General features: G+C 31.7%; 1 protein-coding gene across 1 annotated transcript; it reads right to left on the reverse strand.

The window, feature by feature from the left end:
• Positions 1-13095: 13095 nt before the first annotated feature.
• Positions 13096-18219, reverse strand: LOC132174684 (putative trehalase). Its single transcript, XM_059586324.2, has 11 exons — positions 17400-18219; positions 16787-16906; positions 16083-16198; positions 15839-15939; positions 15624-15733; positions 14895-14967; positions 14646-14810; positions 14473-14560; positions 13735-13834; positions 13403-13616; positions 13096-13317 (listed from the first exon to the last, which is right to left on the reverse strand). Exons 1-11 carry the CDS (start codon positions 18008-18010, stop codon positions 13234-13236), a joined length of 1782 nt encoding a protein of 593 aa, XP_059442307.2. The 5' UTR covers positions 18011-18219; the 3' UTR covers positions 13096-13233.
• Between the last annotated feature and the right edge of the window lie 589 nt (positions 18220-18808).

The following is an 18808-nucleotide window of genomic DNA, read 5'->3' on the forward strand; positions in this document are numbered from 1 at the left end:
GAAACCTCCTCGGGCTAAGTTGTCCGAGGCCTTGTTAGGTGTGCTGACTTGCTGAGATCGGGTTTGGAACTCGTTGGGCCTTAAGAGCTGATCCATGATCCAACAAAAAACAAAAACAAAAAGGATTGTGTTGGAAAATAAAACTTTTAAAGTCAAAACGAGCTTTTTAACAAAAGCTTTTATTTTAAGCTTTTGTCAAAAGTACATTTTGTCACTTTTTAGAGTAAAAAAGTGAGAGCATTTTGAAATTTTCTTCTTCTTTTGTCCGTCTTCCGTCCAACTTCATCCATATTTGTTTCAAATCTACAATTGAATCTGTATGACCAACATGTCATAATTCTTCATATTGTATTTTCCTTATTTGCTATGTATTAATTTATCAAATAATATATATATATATATAGCACATTATAATAGAATAAATATAGACATTATTATCATGAACATAAACCTTTAAAGCCGAGTCAACTTAAATTGTTGTATTATTACCTCTATTTTTTTTTTCTTCAAATACTGTTTTGTATTATTTTTAAATGACCTAATTATTATGTGTACTGATATAATAAAATAAAATATTGGTAGTAAAATAATTATTTATTATTTAGTTAAAATAAACAGAATCCTGATCTAGTGGCAAATGACCAAATCGACATCCCCATAAAAACAAGTATTCAATGATCGGGCAAGCGTGTGACCCTTGTTGGTTGGTTGGTTGGGGACGAGTCGGCGATTAATTAAGTTGATTAAATGAATAATCTACGGCACGAGTCTCGAGTAGTATGTAAGAATTGTCAAAGGGGAATCGCACGTGAGGGTTTCAAAGTGTTTGAGATCGGTCAATTCTACGGCCTCGAATCTGGCATTTCCTCGGGATAAAAAGACTTTTACTGGTCAATCATTCTGGTTCGAACTTCGAACCTCTTCAATAACTATTATATGATATAATATATTTTATTTCTCAGAGTAAAAAGATGTAATTAATATAACATAATTCAATTGAATCTTATAAACTTAGCTTATAATCTCTCCAATAATGGTGATCATCTCAATTTCACTTAAAATGAATTATTTTTCATTTCACTTGATACATGAAAACTTGTTTTATGATTATGATTTAATGGTTATTTAATAATGTAGATGACATGTGATAAATATATTGACACGTCATTTGAAAAATTAAATAATGTGACATTATTTATGCGATAAGATGTAACAATATTAAATATTAACCAGAAATGACGTTTTTTCATTTGACTTGAAATGGAGAGACTCCTTGTCGAAAGTCTATTGGTATGTGTGGTTTCATAATTAATTGAATTGATAATATTTGACGCTATATTAACCGATTTGATCAAAATTATATTTTACATATTTAATAGTGTATATGTTGTTATATAATGAGTATATTGCTACATTATTTAAAAAATTTCACTATTTAAATTATGGATAAAAATTTCCTCCAACCCATATAAAATAGTGCTAAGTGTTTATAAACATTTAAAAGGTACATTAAATTTAGTATAAGTTAGTAAACTGCTATTAATGAGGTTAAAAATTTAATGTACATTTTAAATGTTTATAGACACTTGACACTACTTTACATGGGTTGGAAGAAATTTCCTCCAAACCAATTTGGAGGAAATTTCTTTCGGTAAATTATTATATTTAGCTTATAGGGCAGAAATTTCTTCCAAACCGGTATGGAGGAAATATCCTCCAAACCCATATAAAATAGTGCCAAGTGTTTATAAACATTTAAAAGGCACATTAAATTCTTAACCCCATTAATAGCAGTTTACTAATTTAGACTAAATTTAATGTGATTTTTAAATGTTTATAGACACTTGGCATTATTTTACATGGGTTGGAGGATATTTCCTCCATACCGGTTTGGAGGAAATTTCTGTCATTATATTTCATAAAACAATTTTTTTTTATTTTTTATTTTTATTTTTTTTGACATGTCCACATAAGAGGGTGAGGAAGGATTTGAACTAGTGACCTCCGCTTCATGAGGCGTGATCCCCAGCCGATTGAGCTACCTCTTGGGAACCACGCCTCAAAATTTTGACCAAATGGGGTGGATCCTATTCTGATATGAACTTTATTTAAAGATTTTAGGTATTTACCTATACTATCAAGATTCCTTAAAATGTTTGTGCTGAGTGGATTTCTTCAAATCTAAGTCATTATTTTAAAATTTTTTGTTAAAAATTGTCTCATATTAGCATTTATTATTTTTTATCACCCCCACGATTTATCATAGCATTAGCAAGTGATTAAATATGATAGCAATGGCTGAGATTTCAATATATATATATATATATACTCCATAAAATACCCTACAAATTCTAAGAATTCCAAATCCAATCTCTACACTTTTTTGTTTTGTTTTTTTAAAAGGTTGCTGTGGAATACTTGACCTAAATGAATAATGGGTCCTAATGTTTTAGCATAGCCATGACATGTGGAGTGATGTTCTTTTTGCTTAAAATTGTGGGGTGCAAAATTGTCAGGCGAGAAAAAGATGTTTCTCTCTTTTTGGGGGCAACATGTAAATTGATGCTCAAGTTCATACATCTAAAGTTATCATCAGTCCAAGCTAACAAACAGGAATTAGAGGAAAACATTTTTATCTCTCAAACTTTACGTAAAGTATGTAAAAAGTAAAAATAATGCGAGAATCATGTCTATTTTTAAAATAAATGTCAGTTTAATATTCTGAAGCTAGGGTGGCAATTCGGGTTAGAACTTAGAACCATCAACCCTAACTAGCTAATTTTGAGTTTGATTCGTATTGGGTTTAAGTGTCGTGTCAAAAATTGCTAAGCCCTTATGTCGCGAGTTGGGTTCAGGTCATGTTGAAGTATGAGTATAAAACTATATATGTTAATCTTAATTTGACTTATTTAATTTAATAAGTCAGACTTCTCAACCTTAATTTATTAATTTCGAGTTAAATTCGTGTTAAATTCGCGAGCAGTATTAACCCTAACTGAAGAGGGTGAAAACGTTGTCTCTGAAACTTTATGTAACTCAGCAAAGTACAGGAAGTATTTGTTAATATGAATTATATATATGATATTCATTTGATTACTTGGTTAACCGAAATAAAGATGTTTTATACTCTTAGAATCCTTGAAAAATCCAAACAAAACCCCATTATAATAAATCTGAAGTGAACCATAAAGATGATAATTAATAAGCATATATATAAAAAAATAATTTAGGAAGAGAATAATATGATGATTTCATAGAGCACGTTGGTTGTCGTAATCTGTAATAGTTTGGGAAAAGGTGGGAAATTAGGGGTCATTATATATTATGAGCCAAAAGGTTTGATATAATTAATTAAATTAAGGCAAAAAATAAGTCACAAAATCTTCAGCTTTTTGGAGCACTTAGGGTGGCCCTGTGACATCATATTCCTTAATCCTTCTTCCACAACTCCATATTTTATTGCCTCCATTTGATCAGATGGTTTCTCCACAACCCTACTTCTACACTCTAGTGCTGCAGCCACATTTCCCTGCGTTTTGGTATGTCTTTATGCTTTTTGAACACAAGAGCTAGGTGAAATCAAAATTAAATAAGGAAATTAATCACACTTCTAATGAAGAAACAATAATAAGGATTAAAATATAATTGTTAATTAACAATTACATTTAAGTTTGCTTGGAACTAACTAAAGTTCAACTGGAGTGACCGACCACTCCCTTAGAGTCGTCGTTTGGTCACCCCTTAATAACTCGTTAAATTTTTCTTTGTTGACTAATATCACACTGTCATGTCAACGTGTAAACTACCCCATAGCTGAATTTACAGTTAAGGTAACTAACAATAAAAAAAAAAGTAAATTAACCCATCTCAATAGCCGAATTTAAGTTATAAATGACAAATATAGGATTGTTTCTCGTGAGAGTAATGTTGGAAACCACACTTTTATCCACTATTATCCTACTTTGCATATGTGACTGTGCCGATCAGACCTTATTCCAAAAAATAATTACCACTAACACATCAATAAAATAGTATAGTGATAAAATAAAAGTGTGATTTATAACGTTACATTTCTCTATAACAAAGTGTGCTAATAAAACGTTGGATTAATTAAGATGAACTCTCAATGAATCCAAATTAAAGTACAATATTCTGCATGCATGCCACGAAGTTTCTTTTTATTAAGCAGCACATGGGAATTAAAGATTCCGCCAGGCAAGAACTTGAGCTGAACAGATCCTAACTCTGCAATCCCAGTTCAACATCCCTCACCAGCCTACAGAAAAAAAAAAAAAAAAAAAAAAAAAAAAAAAAAAAAAGGCTTTATGGTTGCCATTACTTTAAAGCTTATCTGTAATTTTCAGAAACCTTGGCCCTCTAAATTTGTGCGTCTCTCTCTCTCTCTCTCTCTCTCGATCTCTCTGGCCTTCTATTTTGTTCTTTTGCCTTTCACCACAGGGACGAAAAAGTGTTCTTATCCTTCTCTCCCAATGACACCTCCCTGGCCAGTCTTTTGTTTTCATATCTGTCATTTGTTTATCTTCTTGCTTTGCTTCTCTAAAGAAGGAAACCTTTAGTCCTTTTTCATCATTATTTTCTTCAAGCAAAAAGAAAATTATTTAAAATCAACTTGCCAAATTCTAGCAGTAGCTGGCATGGATGATTAAAATCCTTTGTTTTTTTTGTCAAGTGAAATTTCTTTGACAAAAGAAAGAAAAAAACAAGAGGAGCGGTAGGGCATCATTAGAAAGACCTCCATCCAATAATAATATTTGAGAATGAGCCAAATAAATGGTCGGCCCAATTGATTTTTGGCACACAGTACTCTGATAGCGATTTTAGAAAAGTCTAATAGCAGTTTTTGGGACAAATAAAAAAATTACTTATCCCAAAAGTTTAAGTTAATAAGAAAAGATTAGTTTAATTAGTTAATTTGCATTCTAACACTCCCCTTACGTGTTGGTTCAATCTTTTTCTTAATAAGTGATGCACAACACAAATATATGGAATAAATGGTAATTTAATATATATAATATCAAAGTAAAGATGTTGAGTTCGAATAGTGTGTCAGTCATTTATCTCACATTTCAATTACATATTTCAAGACCCACGTGAAAGAGAGTGTTTAAATATTAAATAAATAATTAAAATTTATTACTTAGCTCCTTTGACCTCAAAACAAAAAAAAAAAAATGACTCTTTTGCTTCATTAATCTTTACTTTGCCACTGACACATGGCTCGGTAAAGTGAGACAATTGTGCGGGACATGAAGCATTTTCAGTACACCAAGAGTTGAAAGTATATAATTGCTAAGATTTTTTTGCCTTTATGTTATAATATAGCCTACTAAAAACAATCATTATCATTATTAAATTAGATAATATTATATAATATCAAAGAATCGTTCCAAGAAGGGACCTGTTTTGATCCATTTTGCAATCTTATAGGTCTAATGGTCAATTAATCGTGTTACATGTGTTTGTGTTGCCACCAAGTGAAAAATTACTTGAGCACAAAGAGTAGTGATCAGTACTTTTAGAGTGCGTTTAATTTTATAAATTAAACACATGTTTTTAAACAAAATCGCATCATAGTATCTTGTTTTAGAGTGTGTTTTGAAACAATTATGATTTAAAAATATAAAAAAGTGTATTCTTTTAACGGCGGGTAAAAAAATTATGTTTTTATTTTATAACTATCACATAATGTTGATGTGACAGTCTCAACTAACTATTTGATTATTATTTTTTTTTCAAAATGAATTGCTCCATAGGTTGATTTAGACGATCATGTTAACATTGTGGGATAGTTAGTTATGGATAAAAACATAGTTTTTAACATTACTCTTTTCAAAATCAGCAATTTTAAAGGTTGAAACCATGATTTTACCGCACAATTAAGTTAACTGCGTTTTTAAAAAATTACGTTTTCATTAACTGTATTTTGAAATCACTATTTTTTTCAAATCACATATGTTGAAACCGCTAAGCCAAACAGACACCAAGTATTATTTAAGGATATTTAGTCAAGTTGGTAGTGTAAGTTAAAACTAGGAAGGAGTCCAATAAGACGTCCTTAGATATACCTTGTAGCCTAAAGTTGTCTCATTTTAATTTGTCTCCAACAAATGATACACCCCACCATATCAAACCTTGGATTTTGTACACCATTATCTTAATCAAAACACTCTCTTTTGTTCTCATTTGGGTGTTTAGTTCGCCAACTCTATTTGACTAATAAGAAGCCATTGAGAGATGGGAGAATCCCATAAGACTAAATTATATGCAAATTGAAACTTTTTTTCTAGTCATACTCTCTCCACCAGCTGATTTCCAGATCTATGTATATATAAAAACCCATTTTGTTATTATCCAAAACATTACATGAAGGGTGTGATTTAAATATTTAGGGTTCTTTAATGATTGCCACTCTTTTCTGTGGGAGCCCCGAATCTCGCAGAGGTGGCCCCCTTCCCTTAAATTAGGCTTTAGGATTCCAATCTCTTACTCTAAATTAGTTTTGGATTGATGAGATCAATCATCTTTCCACCTCCTTGATTTCAATCTCTCTTCCCTTAATATATAATTGTATTGCATTTGTTAATGTTTTTCTTATTAAAAAAAAAAAGAAAAAAAAAAGTGATGCTAATTAAGGGTATTATAGACCATCTAGCGTGGTGGTTCAATGGCTTAAATAAATCTTTAAAGTAGTTAGGTCTTCATGTCTATTGATGCCCTGATGGATCTGGATTAGGTTATGGTTCAGTTGAACTTGAAGTAGTGTATGTGATTCTTACCGTTTAAACCTTTCATGTGTGACTCTCAGCAAGTAGGTGCTACTATAGTTAAGTCCAAGTAAAATAGTCACAATTAGTTTTCCTCGCCTGCCAATTTTGCTTGAAAACCAAAAAAGTGTTATAGCTAGCTTTGACCTTTTACATGACACTAATTATGTTAACCACAAAATTGTAATAGTAATTAAAGAGAAATAGAATTTTAAAGCTTTTGTATCATAAAACTAACGATGCATTTTCTTGCAACATAATAGGGTTTTAAGAGAAGGGTCTCAATCATAAGAAAAATGATTAATTAATCAATGGCTTAGAAATGGATTGGAGTATGAATAGCTACCCACTACCCACAAAGCCAGGGCTAAATGTTTTGTGACCATAAAGATGGGATTGGATTGGATTATGAATAAATAATAGAATTAATTATGGTTAACTCTTTCTGAGATCATTAGTGAAGATGTTGACATAAAAGTATTAAGTATTTGGCAACTAACACCACCAGCTTTGGACATTATTGTGCAATCAAAGCTCTCATTAGGTACTGCATGCTTCTAGAGCTAATCCAAGATTTATCTCCTACTTAAATCCTAAAATCTACACAATTTTAATGAATAGGAAACCTAAAACAAAGACACCTATTTAGCTACTTTGAAATAGCAAACTATTGGCAACTATGATAATAACAAGAAGATGAAAAATAACTAGAGATTGTATAATTTTTTTTAAGGGGAAACTATAAACTTCAAAATTTTGCAATGCGGAGTTTTGATTTATCAGCCCCTTTCAATCACACCCTTCCATTAGGATTTTTATCTGAGGAAACAAAAATAATTGAAATATCTCTTCAAAAAAGTGATAATAAAAAAAATAGTAAAGTCCACATACTCCCTTCAAACTACCACCCAATTGACAATGTCCCCCAAACTTTCAATTGTGACAATATCCCCCCAAACTACCAAAACATTGTCAATGTCCCCCCCTCCTTGACAAAACTATCCTTAGTAAAATAAACACAAAAAAAAAAAAAAAAACTTCTAGAAAAAACATAAAACTAAAAATATGTATATAAAATTTAAGGGGTGGCCAAATTAAAAAAATAAAAAATAAAAAAAAAATAAAAATTATTTTTTTAATAAGCATTGAAAATTTTCGTGTAATTTTATAATCTAATTTTTTATAATAAAAATTCCATTTTTTTTAAAAAAAATTCATTTAAAAAAAAAATTTCCCCGTTTTAAAAATTGAAATTTTCGTTTTTTAAAACATAATTAAAAATAAAAATTTCCATTTAAAAAAATTTAAAAATTTCAGTTTAATTTTTTTTTTTTTTTTAAAAAAAGTCGTTTTTTTTTTTTAAATCATTTTTAAAAGAGAAATGCTAGGAGTCAATAAGTTTTCTATATTTGACCCATATTTTCTTACAATCAACCATTAGATTTGTGGGGTCCACCATTGACTTATGTGAGATTCACATAATTCTACAAATCTAATGGTTGATTATAAGAAAAATATGGGTCAAACATGAGAAAAATATTGACCTCTAACATTTCTCTAAAATTAAAATTTTTCCTTTTTTTTTTTTTTAAAAAAAATTATTATTATTTTTTTGAATTTATAGGAGTATTTCTGTCTTATTGAGAAATTTATAGGAACATTTTTATCTTTTTGCTAGTCTTGGGGGGGACATTAACAATGTTTTGGTAGTTTTGGAGGGACATTGTTACAGTTGAAAGTTTAGGGGGACATTGTCAATTGAGTAATAATTTGAGGAGGTATGTAGACTTTTCCTTAAAAAAAACCTACGGCCACTGATGTGGGTCTTGTGTGCCCGTCACCATGAGTTGTTTATTTTTTTAATTTTATTTTTTTCAAATTTTTTTACCAGAAGTACTTAGTTGTATTTTTAGAACTTTCATGGGGATAGAATGGAAATTTTGCATGCTAGCCAGCCTAGCCCCTTTAAGTTAATAAAAAAATTAAACCGTAGGGATCGATTGAAAGGGATGATAAATCAGAACTTCACATTGCAAATTTTCTAAGTTCAAGGGAGACCTTAAAAACGGCTCGGTAGTTAGGGAATTAATGACAATGTCCTCCTAAACTTTTAATAGCGACAATGTCTCCACAAACTACCAAAAATTGTTAGTGTCCTCCATAATGAAGAAAATACCCTTAATAAAATTAAAATAATTTATTTTTTTAAAAAAAAATGAAGAGGGAGTGGAAATCTAAAAAAATAAAAAAAAATGTTTTTGTTAAAAAAATTTAATTAATTAATTATTTTTTGAATTTTTAGGGGTATTTATGTCTTATGACTCTTATTAACAAATATTTAAGGTCAATTTTGTATTTTTGTGAGCCTTGGGAGATATTGTGAATTTTTTGATAATTTTGAGGGAATGTTGTCACAGAGGAGAAGATATTTAAGAGAAAATTACTATCACTTCATCACTTTATACCAATCAAAAATTGAAGACATAAAATCCTAAAAAGAGAATACTTAATTTTAAGAAGCTTTATAACAATTTCTTTAAACGAAAAAAGTGTATTTTTTGTTAGATAAAAGAGATCAATGGATTAATTTAGGAAGTTAAATAAGCCAGGTCTCAATGCATAGAAATAGATACCGGCAATTTCCCCAATAAAGTTATAAAAAAAATTAATTTTTATTTAAAGTAGGAAAATTTCTACAAACTAAATTGTAGAAAAAGTCCTCTAATTTAGTCACTAAAAGTGCAATGTGCCACTTAGTATGTGAGAAGCACAAGTTTTCTTTATAGAATTAAAAAAAAAAAAAAAAAAAAACAAATGTTTTTCACATGTCTAAAGAATACATGTCACTTTTAAATACTAGATTAAAGGAATTTCTAAAACCAAGAGAAAAAAATTAATGCCACAATATCTGTAAGCCTGAGTTAACAAGTAGTCGAATAATTTCATTACACATGTGAGCAACAACAATGACAATAATTATGAAGATCTTTGATTCATTTTGAATAATTTCATTACCCCCTAAAGAATACACATGCCCTTGCTCTCGCCCTCGCTTTCACTTCGATTCACTTAAATTCACTTCACTTCACCGGTGCCTCACCCTCACAACAACTCCTCTTAGGTCATAGAACAACAATTTGTGGTGGAGGATCAACAATATGTGATGGAACAACTTTTTGAAGTAAATTCTATCTACGAAAGTGGAAATTACTTGAAGGCAATGTTGCTGATGGACTCTCTGCAGCAATTCTATTATGAGTACTTCAAAGACGAGAGCAAATTTCTTGGTGAGTTCTTTCTGGAGAACAAAGCCCTTTTTTCAGGCGGTGGTGACAAATATATTGCTGATATGCCTGTGGCGGTGGATAAAATCCTTTATAACTGGGCATCGGGACTAAGGATGTGAGTTGTGAAACACGGTATGCTGATGGTTGTCGGAATCACGATGGCGGGACTGGAGGAGAAGCAGGAGTAATGTGGCGCCTAGTGACTTTTATTTGATAGTGTGGATTTACGCTTCTGCCCTTCCTTTCTTTTGTCATATGTATACTAGCAGGGTTATTTTTTTGTCTTTGGAGTCTTGTAATTACAATTTTACCCTTTTGATTTTTTGGGATTTTACCCTTATCTCCCAACACATTGTTATTGTTGCGATGGAAGCAAATTCATATCGATAGAAGATCATGGATGAAGAGTAAAAGAAACAAAAACTTGACTTCAAATTGCAAAAAGAGCCACCTATAAATTTGAAAAAATAAAAATAAAAATAAAATCACTACTTTGCTTTTCTACTAAAAAAAAATCATCAAATAAAAATAGGGCAAAATTGAAAAAATAATATCGAGAGAAATGAAATACCTCACAATCAAAAGCACTCATACGCCATAGCAAAGCTCTAGCACAATCTCTGATCACAAAAACATGGTAAATGAGTTCTAATCCTGAGTCTTCTTTTTAGACTTTGCATAGCCTAGATTGGTAGATTGGATAGTAGAGGAAGATTGATAGATGAAATAGTAGATGAGATTGATAGATGTAATAATAGTGGAGATTGGTAGACTGTCATATTTAGCATTTTACCAGGTCAGTTTTATCTCCTTAACATGCTCTAATTGAATTAAAATTTTATAGGCTGATAGAATATTCCGTGAAGAACGTCTTGGATTTTCGTTTGACTCATTTTGAGTTTGTTTTAGTTAATTTTCATTCGTTTGAATTTTTGGTCCATAAACTTTTCAAATCAAATTAAAATCCTAAACGTGCTTCACTTTACTTCAAAATTTTACCTTTTGTTCTTCACACATGAAAGGTCATATAGTAATTTTTTTTTTTTAAAAAAAAAAATCTAATTTTAATAACAAAAAAACGTGCCGATCAACACTCCTCCAAAATGTTTCTGCCTTTTTAGGTTTCTCCAACCTCCGGCCTTTATTCCAACACAGTATGAAGGGAAAAAGAAAAGATATCACTACTAACTAGAAAGCATGCCAAACGATGACATGACAATATAATGTTAAACAAACATTTTATTAAAAATTAAAAAAGCAAATTCAATAAAAGAGCAACTAGACGTACTTATAAAAATAGCACTACGCCTGTCTCATTGTCCTCACTTTGCATTCCCTCCCTAAGCCTACTACCCTGAGCCTAATTCTCATCGCTTTCCATTCCAACTTTCAATTTTCGTCAATTTACTTCGTCAATTTTTGCTTTTAAAAGCCCTAAAAAGACAAAATTACCCTTTAATTTTCTTTTTATTAAAAAAAAAAAGTGAAAAAATTGAAAAAAAAAAAAAAGGGTCACAAAGTGGCCCAACTGCAGGTCACCTTGTATTTTTTTTTTTATAATATATATATTTTTTTAAATAATTGCTTTCAAATTTTATAAAAAAATCAGAGGTATAAACGTCATTGTCTCACTTTTATTGTTTAAAATCTGACGGATGAGTTCAAATTAACTGCATTTGAAAGTTTATGGGTTCAAATTGAGAGGTTTTGAAGTTCAGGGGGCTTGTCAAATCACGTGGTAATTCAGAGGTCTAAAGTGAAGTTACCCCTAAAAACTACTATTTAAAAATAGGAAATATATATATATATATATATAAAAGGCCCCCCAAACTACCATCCGTTTGCAATAGAGCCCCCAATGTTCGAAAGGTATTAAAGTAGCCTCCCAAACTTTCAAATTGTATAAAAAATGCCACTTATTTTTTATATTCCTATAATACCCCTATTCTTTTAACAACTAAAATAATAAAATAATTGGAAAAAAAAAAACCCAAACAATTAAAAAAAAAAAAAAACAATGGGCGAATAAATACAAAAAAGAAAAAAGAAAAATTGGAATAAATAAATAATTAGTTATTGTAGTTGGCCTAAATTACAAATTGTTTTGCCGTATTAAAGTAAAATCAAAGGTACGGTTCTTGAGATATTTCAAAAAAAAAAAAAAAAACAATTTAGTGCCTGGAGTCAAATTCTGTTAAAATTTTGTTTTTATTTGCCTATTGGTTTTCTTGTATTTTTTAAAAATTGTTTGTTTGTTTTTTAAAATTGTTTATTATTTTATTTGTTAAAAGAATAAGGGTATTATAGGAATATAAAAAAATAAGTGGCCTTTTTCATACAATTTGGTAGTTTGGGAGGCTACTTTAGTACATTTTAAACATTAGGGGGCTCTATTGCAAACAATTGGTAAAGTTAGTAATTTGGAAGGCTTTTTTATATTTTTCCCTTTAAAAGTATATTTACCTTACATAGTTATATATTACTATTTAAAAATATGTGATTTTTAAAAATGTAATTAAGGGTAAAATCGCATTTTGGTATTTTAAATTGCTATTTTTTTAAAAATGCATTCCCAAAGGTTACAAATCTGTGATTTGATTCAAAATCGATTTTTTTTTTTTTTTTTTGGTGAAATTGTAATGGCAAAAAATCTCAATATAAAAAATAATGTTACACATCATTTTGGCAATTGGGGGATTATTTTTACATTTTTTTTATTTTTTTATTTTTAGGTATAGCTTTAAATTTTTTTTGGGGTTCTTGAGCAACTCCAATATTGGTCGGAAGATTCTGTAAATCGCACCTGTACTTAAAATGTGCAATTAAAAAATAATAATTTTAAAACATGAGATTTGGATACACAACTTTTAAAATGTAGTTACGCATTTGGTAAAATGGTGATTTGAATCAATTGTTTTGAGATTTTTTTTTTCCATTGGTAGTGGGTGGAATTTGGAATTGATGAGTAAGTTTTGAGATTTTTATTCTGTCTCCTCATTAGCATATATGTGTTGAATTCAAGATTATGAAATAAAATCACTGTAATTTATTGCCATGTTTTTTATTTACTGGCTAGCTTGCTGCAAGGAATAGCCTTGTTATTAAAAATATGCTAGTGAGGCAAATAGCAATATGTCTATGCATTGCAAGCTCCAAGATCATTAGCAATGAATTGTTCGGTCTTGAGGCCATCCAAACTCCTCCAGAAAAGCCAAAACAACTCCATTTGACCAACCAAAACCAGTCTGCAATGCAACAATAGCCAAGAAACATTTAGATCAGAAGGAAGAAAAATGAGATAAACCATTTCTTTTGTAACAAAATGAATACCTGGGGTACGTATTCACCACCACCTCCAAATTCTCCACACTTTGTCACATCATGTTTTTCATGCATTGTGCCTGTTTTCTTATATGCAGCATAGTTGGTTCTGATCCACCTCACAGCAATGTCTTCAGCCAAAGACCTTGCTTCTTTTGATCCAGATCTAGCTAGACCTTCAACTATCATGTGTTGAAGCGGGGCCCAACCATTTGGAAAGTCCCTATTGTACAAGTTGTATATGGTCATTGATTACTAAATTTTCTCTCTTCACTTCCAACGAATAGAAATCTTTTCCCACATAAAGATTCAGTGAGGATGAATTTTAAAATGGCACTAACCATTGTTGTCCTGAATTTTTCAAAGAAGATGCAATCCCAAAAGCACCAAGCAGTCCAGAACTTTGGAAGCCTCGCAAGACTTTCTCCACCACAGAAGGATCTTCAAACATGTAAACAAGAAAAGATTCTTAGTATTAATCAATGTGCAACAAAAAATAGTACAAGAAATTCAGAGTTTGAAATGAACATATATTTATATCCAAGGGGGTTCAAATTATCCATTCATGGTGCCCTATCAATTGTATATGAACCAAAGAGATCTGTGCTATTCAGCTAATAACAGAACCTGACATACTCATAAATTCACATACCAATATTAACTTAGAGCAAAATACGTTGTCCACGTCCATGGTTTGTTGAAGTCACTAATAATTAGAACTGTGACTTGAAATCTAAAGGTTTTGTAAAGCGCTTTTATTTGGTTGGACATTATGTCACTTTCAAAAAAAAAAAAAACCTTCTTCAACTTATCAGGAGTTCTAGACTTATGAATGGGCTCATCCTAATTTAGACCAAGATAGGAGCAAACTTAACTCCAAAAAGAAGATTCAGATTATCAATTATGAACATGAACCCCCATTTGGACTGAGACAGCTGAGCTTGTATGGAGCTCAAGCTTGCATTATAAAAGTTCAATCAGGTCCGCAACCCAAGCCTGATTAGCCACGCTTGAACAGCCAATCATACTATTTGGCACATTTGTAAACCTATTCCAGTTGAACATCAAGAATAACAAACCTGAGTTGAATGACTCAATCCACAAAGGAACAAAATTTGAAGCAAATACATTCTGATTCTGGTGGCTAGCTTCCCATGTTTGAGGTTCCTAAAAGTATCAAAATGAAGAATTAGGAGAAGTGCAGAAGAATCAGAAACTTAAGACACCACGAACTTTTGTATCGAGACTCTACCTCACATGTACTATCATTGAGCCAGTAATCAAGCCATTGTCCCATCTTTGCATTCCAGAAAACAGATTTTATTGCCTTCCGTCTGGCTCGAGAAGCCTTGAAGAAGTTCTCAGCAGTGCTATGATCTCCAGTAACTTTTGCCAAGAAGGCAATGTCTAGTTCCATCTGAATCAAGAAGTAACACAACTCTAGTAATGTTAACAGGTTACTAATTTCGAGGAATCTATTTAAAAGTGTTCTGAGGCAAACCTTGAGTATAAACGCATTTAAATCAACAGGTAAAATTGATGTTGTAGCCAATGTTGTGAAATCCAATGGATTCCTGTGAGAAGAAAATTAAACCCTCACCATTTCATTAAACAATTTGTAAATATCCAAAAGCTCAAATTTGAGAATCTCTAAACATATTTCAAAATTTGGGCAGCGGAACCTAATAGTTATAATATTTCAATCACATAAGACTTGGAAAGACCATGCTTTTCAACTGAGCTCATGAGACTTCGTTTTGCATGCTCATTAATCCTTAGCATTTCGCTCATTCGGTTTTATTGATAAAGAATTTCTGGCTAGAATTCATGCTTATAAGCACTCACCCATAAACCCCATTTTCTTTATCCATTGCTTTCAGAACCTCCCAAATAGACTAACTAATTTGATATGAGGCAACTACTTGAAGGACATCCCACTCTACAATGGCTTATACAGTATATTAAAAGTAGAGAAAATTTCCCCATATTGGAAGGTCATTAGGATACCCAGAATATTAAAGTTTTGGATGCAAACTAATATGAAATTGGCATGAATTTCAACTGTTTAGAAGTTGCGAATTTGCAACAAGCATATTTCATACACTTCTTTAAACTACGGATAACACAACAATGTAAGATTTAACTTCTTATCAGCATTGATATGGAAAAGGCTATAGTCATCTAGACAGAAGATTGCAAGACATACTAATTCTCAAGAGCAAATTATTACCTCATCCACCTTGTGCTGAAGTCCCAGCCAGATTCAGCAGTTGAAGCCACTTCACGGTAGAAATGCTGTTTTGCAGAAATACTTGAGATATTGGAAGCAGATTCCTTGTCCTGTGAGATAAGAACCAATTAAAGATTACTCCTCCCGCATTCTTCACAATTTATACATACAACATATCTTATGCTAAGGCATTTAAGTTGGAGAGAAGAACACACAATGGTTGAAGATTCAGGCCTTGGCTTGTTCCACATTGCATAATACCGATTTAAAGTGAGATTGGAAGAATGAACATCATGAATAGTGACCTTATGTATTCCTATTGACAGCAGAAAAAGAAGAAGTTAAAAAGTTTAGGCCATGGAAAATAAAGCTAATAAAGAAATTTAAACATAATTCCAATCCGAGCAACAAAGCAAAGGCAATCAACAGAATATCCAAGTAAAATATATCTCATTGTACCTGAATTCCAGAATTGATACTCTTTGATCAGTGCAGGGAGAGATTTTTTAACCAATTCAATATCGCCAGTCCTACTGTATATCTCATGAATCATAGAACTCAGGAGGGGAGGCTGGCTGCAAAAGGTAACCCCAAGTTTCTGGTTTAACTCCACTAGAGAAATTAGAATGCATATGAACTTACGTAAAAGAAATTTGCATAAGTGAGATTTATACAACATAATGTTGGGGAGAAAAAGAAAACTTGGGAATTAGATGATTAAGCCACAAATTTGTATACACATGTTGAAAGCTTTAATGCCCATTTTAAAAGAATGAAAATGTATATGCATCCTTCTATCTATCAATTCAAGACAAGTGGTAGACTGCATTTTATATATCATGAACAGATAGCAAAAACAATTTAAATTTAAGATTCCAACTTTATATTAATGGCCTGCAAAAATTTATATGGCTTATGACCTTATAGCCTGCAGCATATTCAAGTCCTCATTATTAACAATATGACCGCACCACTATTTACGTAATAATGGCTGTGAATGGAACTCATCATGTAAAAGAGCACAAGCCAATGACAATCACCAAAATATTTAGTAAAAGTCAATGAAAATGCCATATTTTCAGGAGGAGGATAATTAAGAATCAGCAACGTGGAATACAGCAGCACACAAACACAACAGAAGCAGAAAATGAAAGAACAATTACCTTCTGTTAGTGTAATAAGCCCTTGCACCATTAAGAACATGACCATATTCTTCTATAAAGTGGATAAGATTAGTCACAATTGCTTTTGCAGTGTCATGCATCTTACTTGCTAGCAAGCCCCTGCACCAAAAATACACATAAATCTTGATCCCATTAAGGGATACTCCACATCGCCCCTTTCTGACCCAACAATTGAATCGAAAATGAAAAAATAACCAGCTAAAGAAAACAAGGTCAAGCGGTTTCTAAATTGGACAGAATCTCAGCCCCCCCTCCCCAAAGAAAAAAATAATAATAAAACAACTCTTCCTTCCAACTGACTATGGGACCAGCATTAACACTTCAAGCAGCTTAATTACACATGAGCTTCAAACAAATGCATTAAACTCCTACACTTGCTATGCATTAGAATCTGACCCAAATACTACAAACCCTGTTTAGGAATTTAATTAAACATGAGCTTCAAACAAGTGCAGAAACTTCTATAATTACCATGCACTAGAATCTGAATCATTTACATAGCAAAAACTCAAGACCCCCACCATTAATCAAGAACATACACAATATATGATCAAACCTGAAAGCAAAATACAAAATGTAACAGAAAACTCACCTAATTACCCAATAAGAATCCCAGTAATAGACCTCTCTAAACCGTGACCCAGGAATTATGACAGGATTGGGCAGAGGAAGCAAAGTATGAAACTCAGGCCGCTTCACGACCTCATCAGAGACTTTCCTGCTCAAATTCTTCCACAAAGCATGCACCTCCAGAGCCCAGGCTCTCACCTCCTTACTCTTCACCTTTGGCAAGAACCCCTCCGGCTCCGGCAAAAAATCCACTGGCACAGCGCGCACCATATCATCCCCTGCACCCTCGAAGTACTCCTCTATATACCCATTTAACTCCTTAACCGATACCGAACCGTTTGAAGACTTCGGAAGCTTATCAAAAGCCTCCTGAGTCTTTGACAACTCGAACTTCAGTGACAGATCAACATAAAGTTTTGGGTCAAATTGTGAATCTCCAAAGGTGCTGAGAGCCGTTTCTTGGACACGTTCGAGGAAGCTGACCAAAGGGATTGTGGAAACCACAGAGCCTGCACTGTTGGAACTGCAAGATGACAAAGATTCTGCGACATTCATGGTTATTGGCAGCAAGAAAAACGCTGCAAAAGATATCAAACAGAGTTTGCGAAAGCTAAGAGCTTCAAAGCCCATCATGGTTGGAGAAGCCGGAGAGACACTCCTTGGGGATGTACGTGAAAATAGGAGTAGACCTTATACATATATAGTTGATCAAGGGGACAACGACAACGACAAAGCAGGAAAGCCGGCAATTTGGACTGTCAATGTTCTTGCCACCGTTTGCGTCCATCTGCCAGAAAGATTGCTTTCAGCTTAAGGACCAATGGTTCACATTTCTAAGGCATTGACATATGCTTCTCAAGATCTTCATTATGCAAGTCTTCGGTGAAAAAAGATTCTCCGGTTAATTTTCAAATTAAAAGGATAATATTCAAGTTAATTATATTAAAGTTTGTTTTTAAAAAAGTGAAAAGATAAAAGTACTTTTTTAACATAACTAATTGAATATTATTGAGTAATATAATTAATTAGATATTATTCGGTTCAAATGAACTAGAGATGATTTTGTTCTGTCTTTTTAAATTCGAGAAATATTAAGCTTACAAACAAATTTTACAGAAAAATTTTTACAAACTGATGTGGCACAAGATGATTGGATATAAGATAAATTTGTTTTTAAGCCTTGCACTCTTCTTTAAATTCTAATAATTATTTTTAAATTGAATAGTTGGGCATTTTATTAAATAAGTAATTATCATTTTTTTAAATAAAAATATATATATATGATAGATAATGAGTTAATAAATATTCAGTTTAAAAGAGCTAATAAATTTCCATATATAGTTTTAGGATGAGAATAAATCCCTCGTCGAAGATAATTGATAATTTTCTTCCCCTTATCGAAATGGAAATATATATTGCACTCACATACAG

Source organism: Corylus avellana, chromosome 3 (assembly GCF_965113065.1).
Source record: "Corylus avellana chromosome 3, dhCorAvel1.hap1.2, whole genome shotgun sequence".
In the NCBI taxonomy this organism is placed as follows: Eukaryota; Viridiplantae; Streptophyta; class Magnoliopsida; order Fagales; family Betulaceae; genus Corylus; species Corylus avellana.

What these genes read in the sequence shown, in the direction of transcription:
- LOC132174684 (XM_059586324.2), bottom strand. Translation starts at nt 18,010, where the DNA reads ATGATGGGCTTTGAAGCTCTTAGCTTTCGCAAACTCTGTTTGATATCT. An exon ending in TCAATGATAGTACATGTGAG is followed by an intron (nt 14,561 to 14,645) that starts GTAGAGTCTCGA and finishes TGATACTTTTAG; the next exon opens with GAACCTCAAACATGGGAAGC. An exon ending in GATTGAGTCATTCAACTCAG is followed by an intron (nt 13,835 to 14,472) that starts GTTTGTTATTCT and finishes ACATGTTTGAAG; the next exon opens with ATCCTTCTGTGGTGGAGAAA.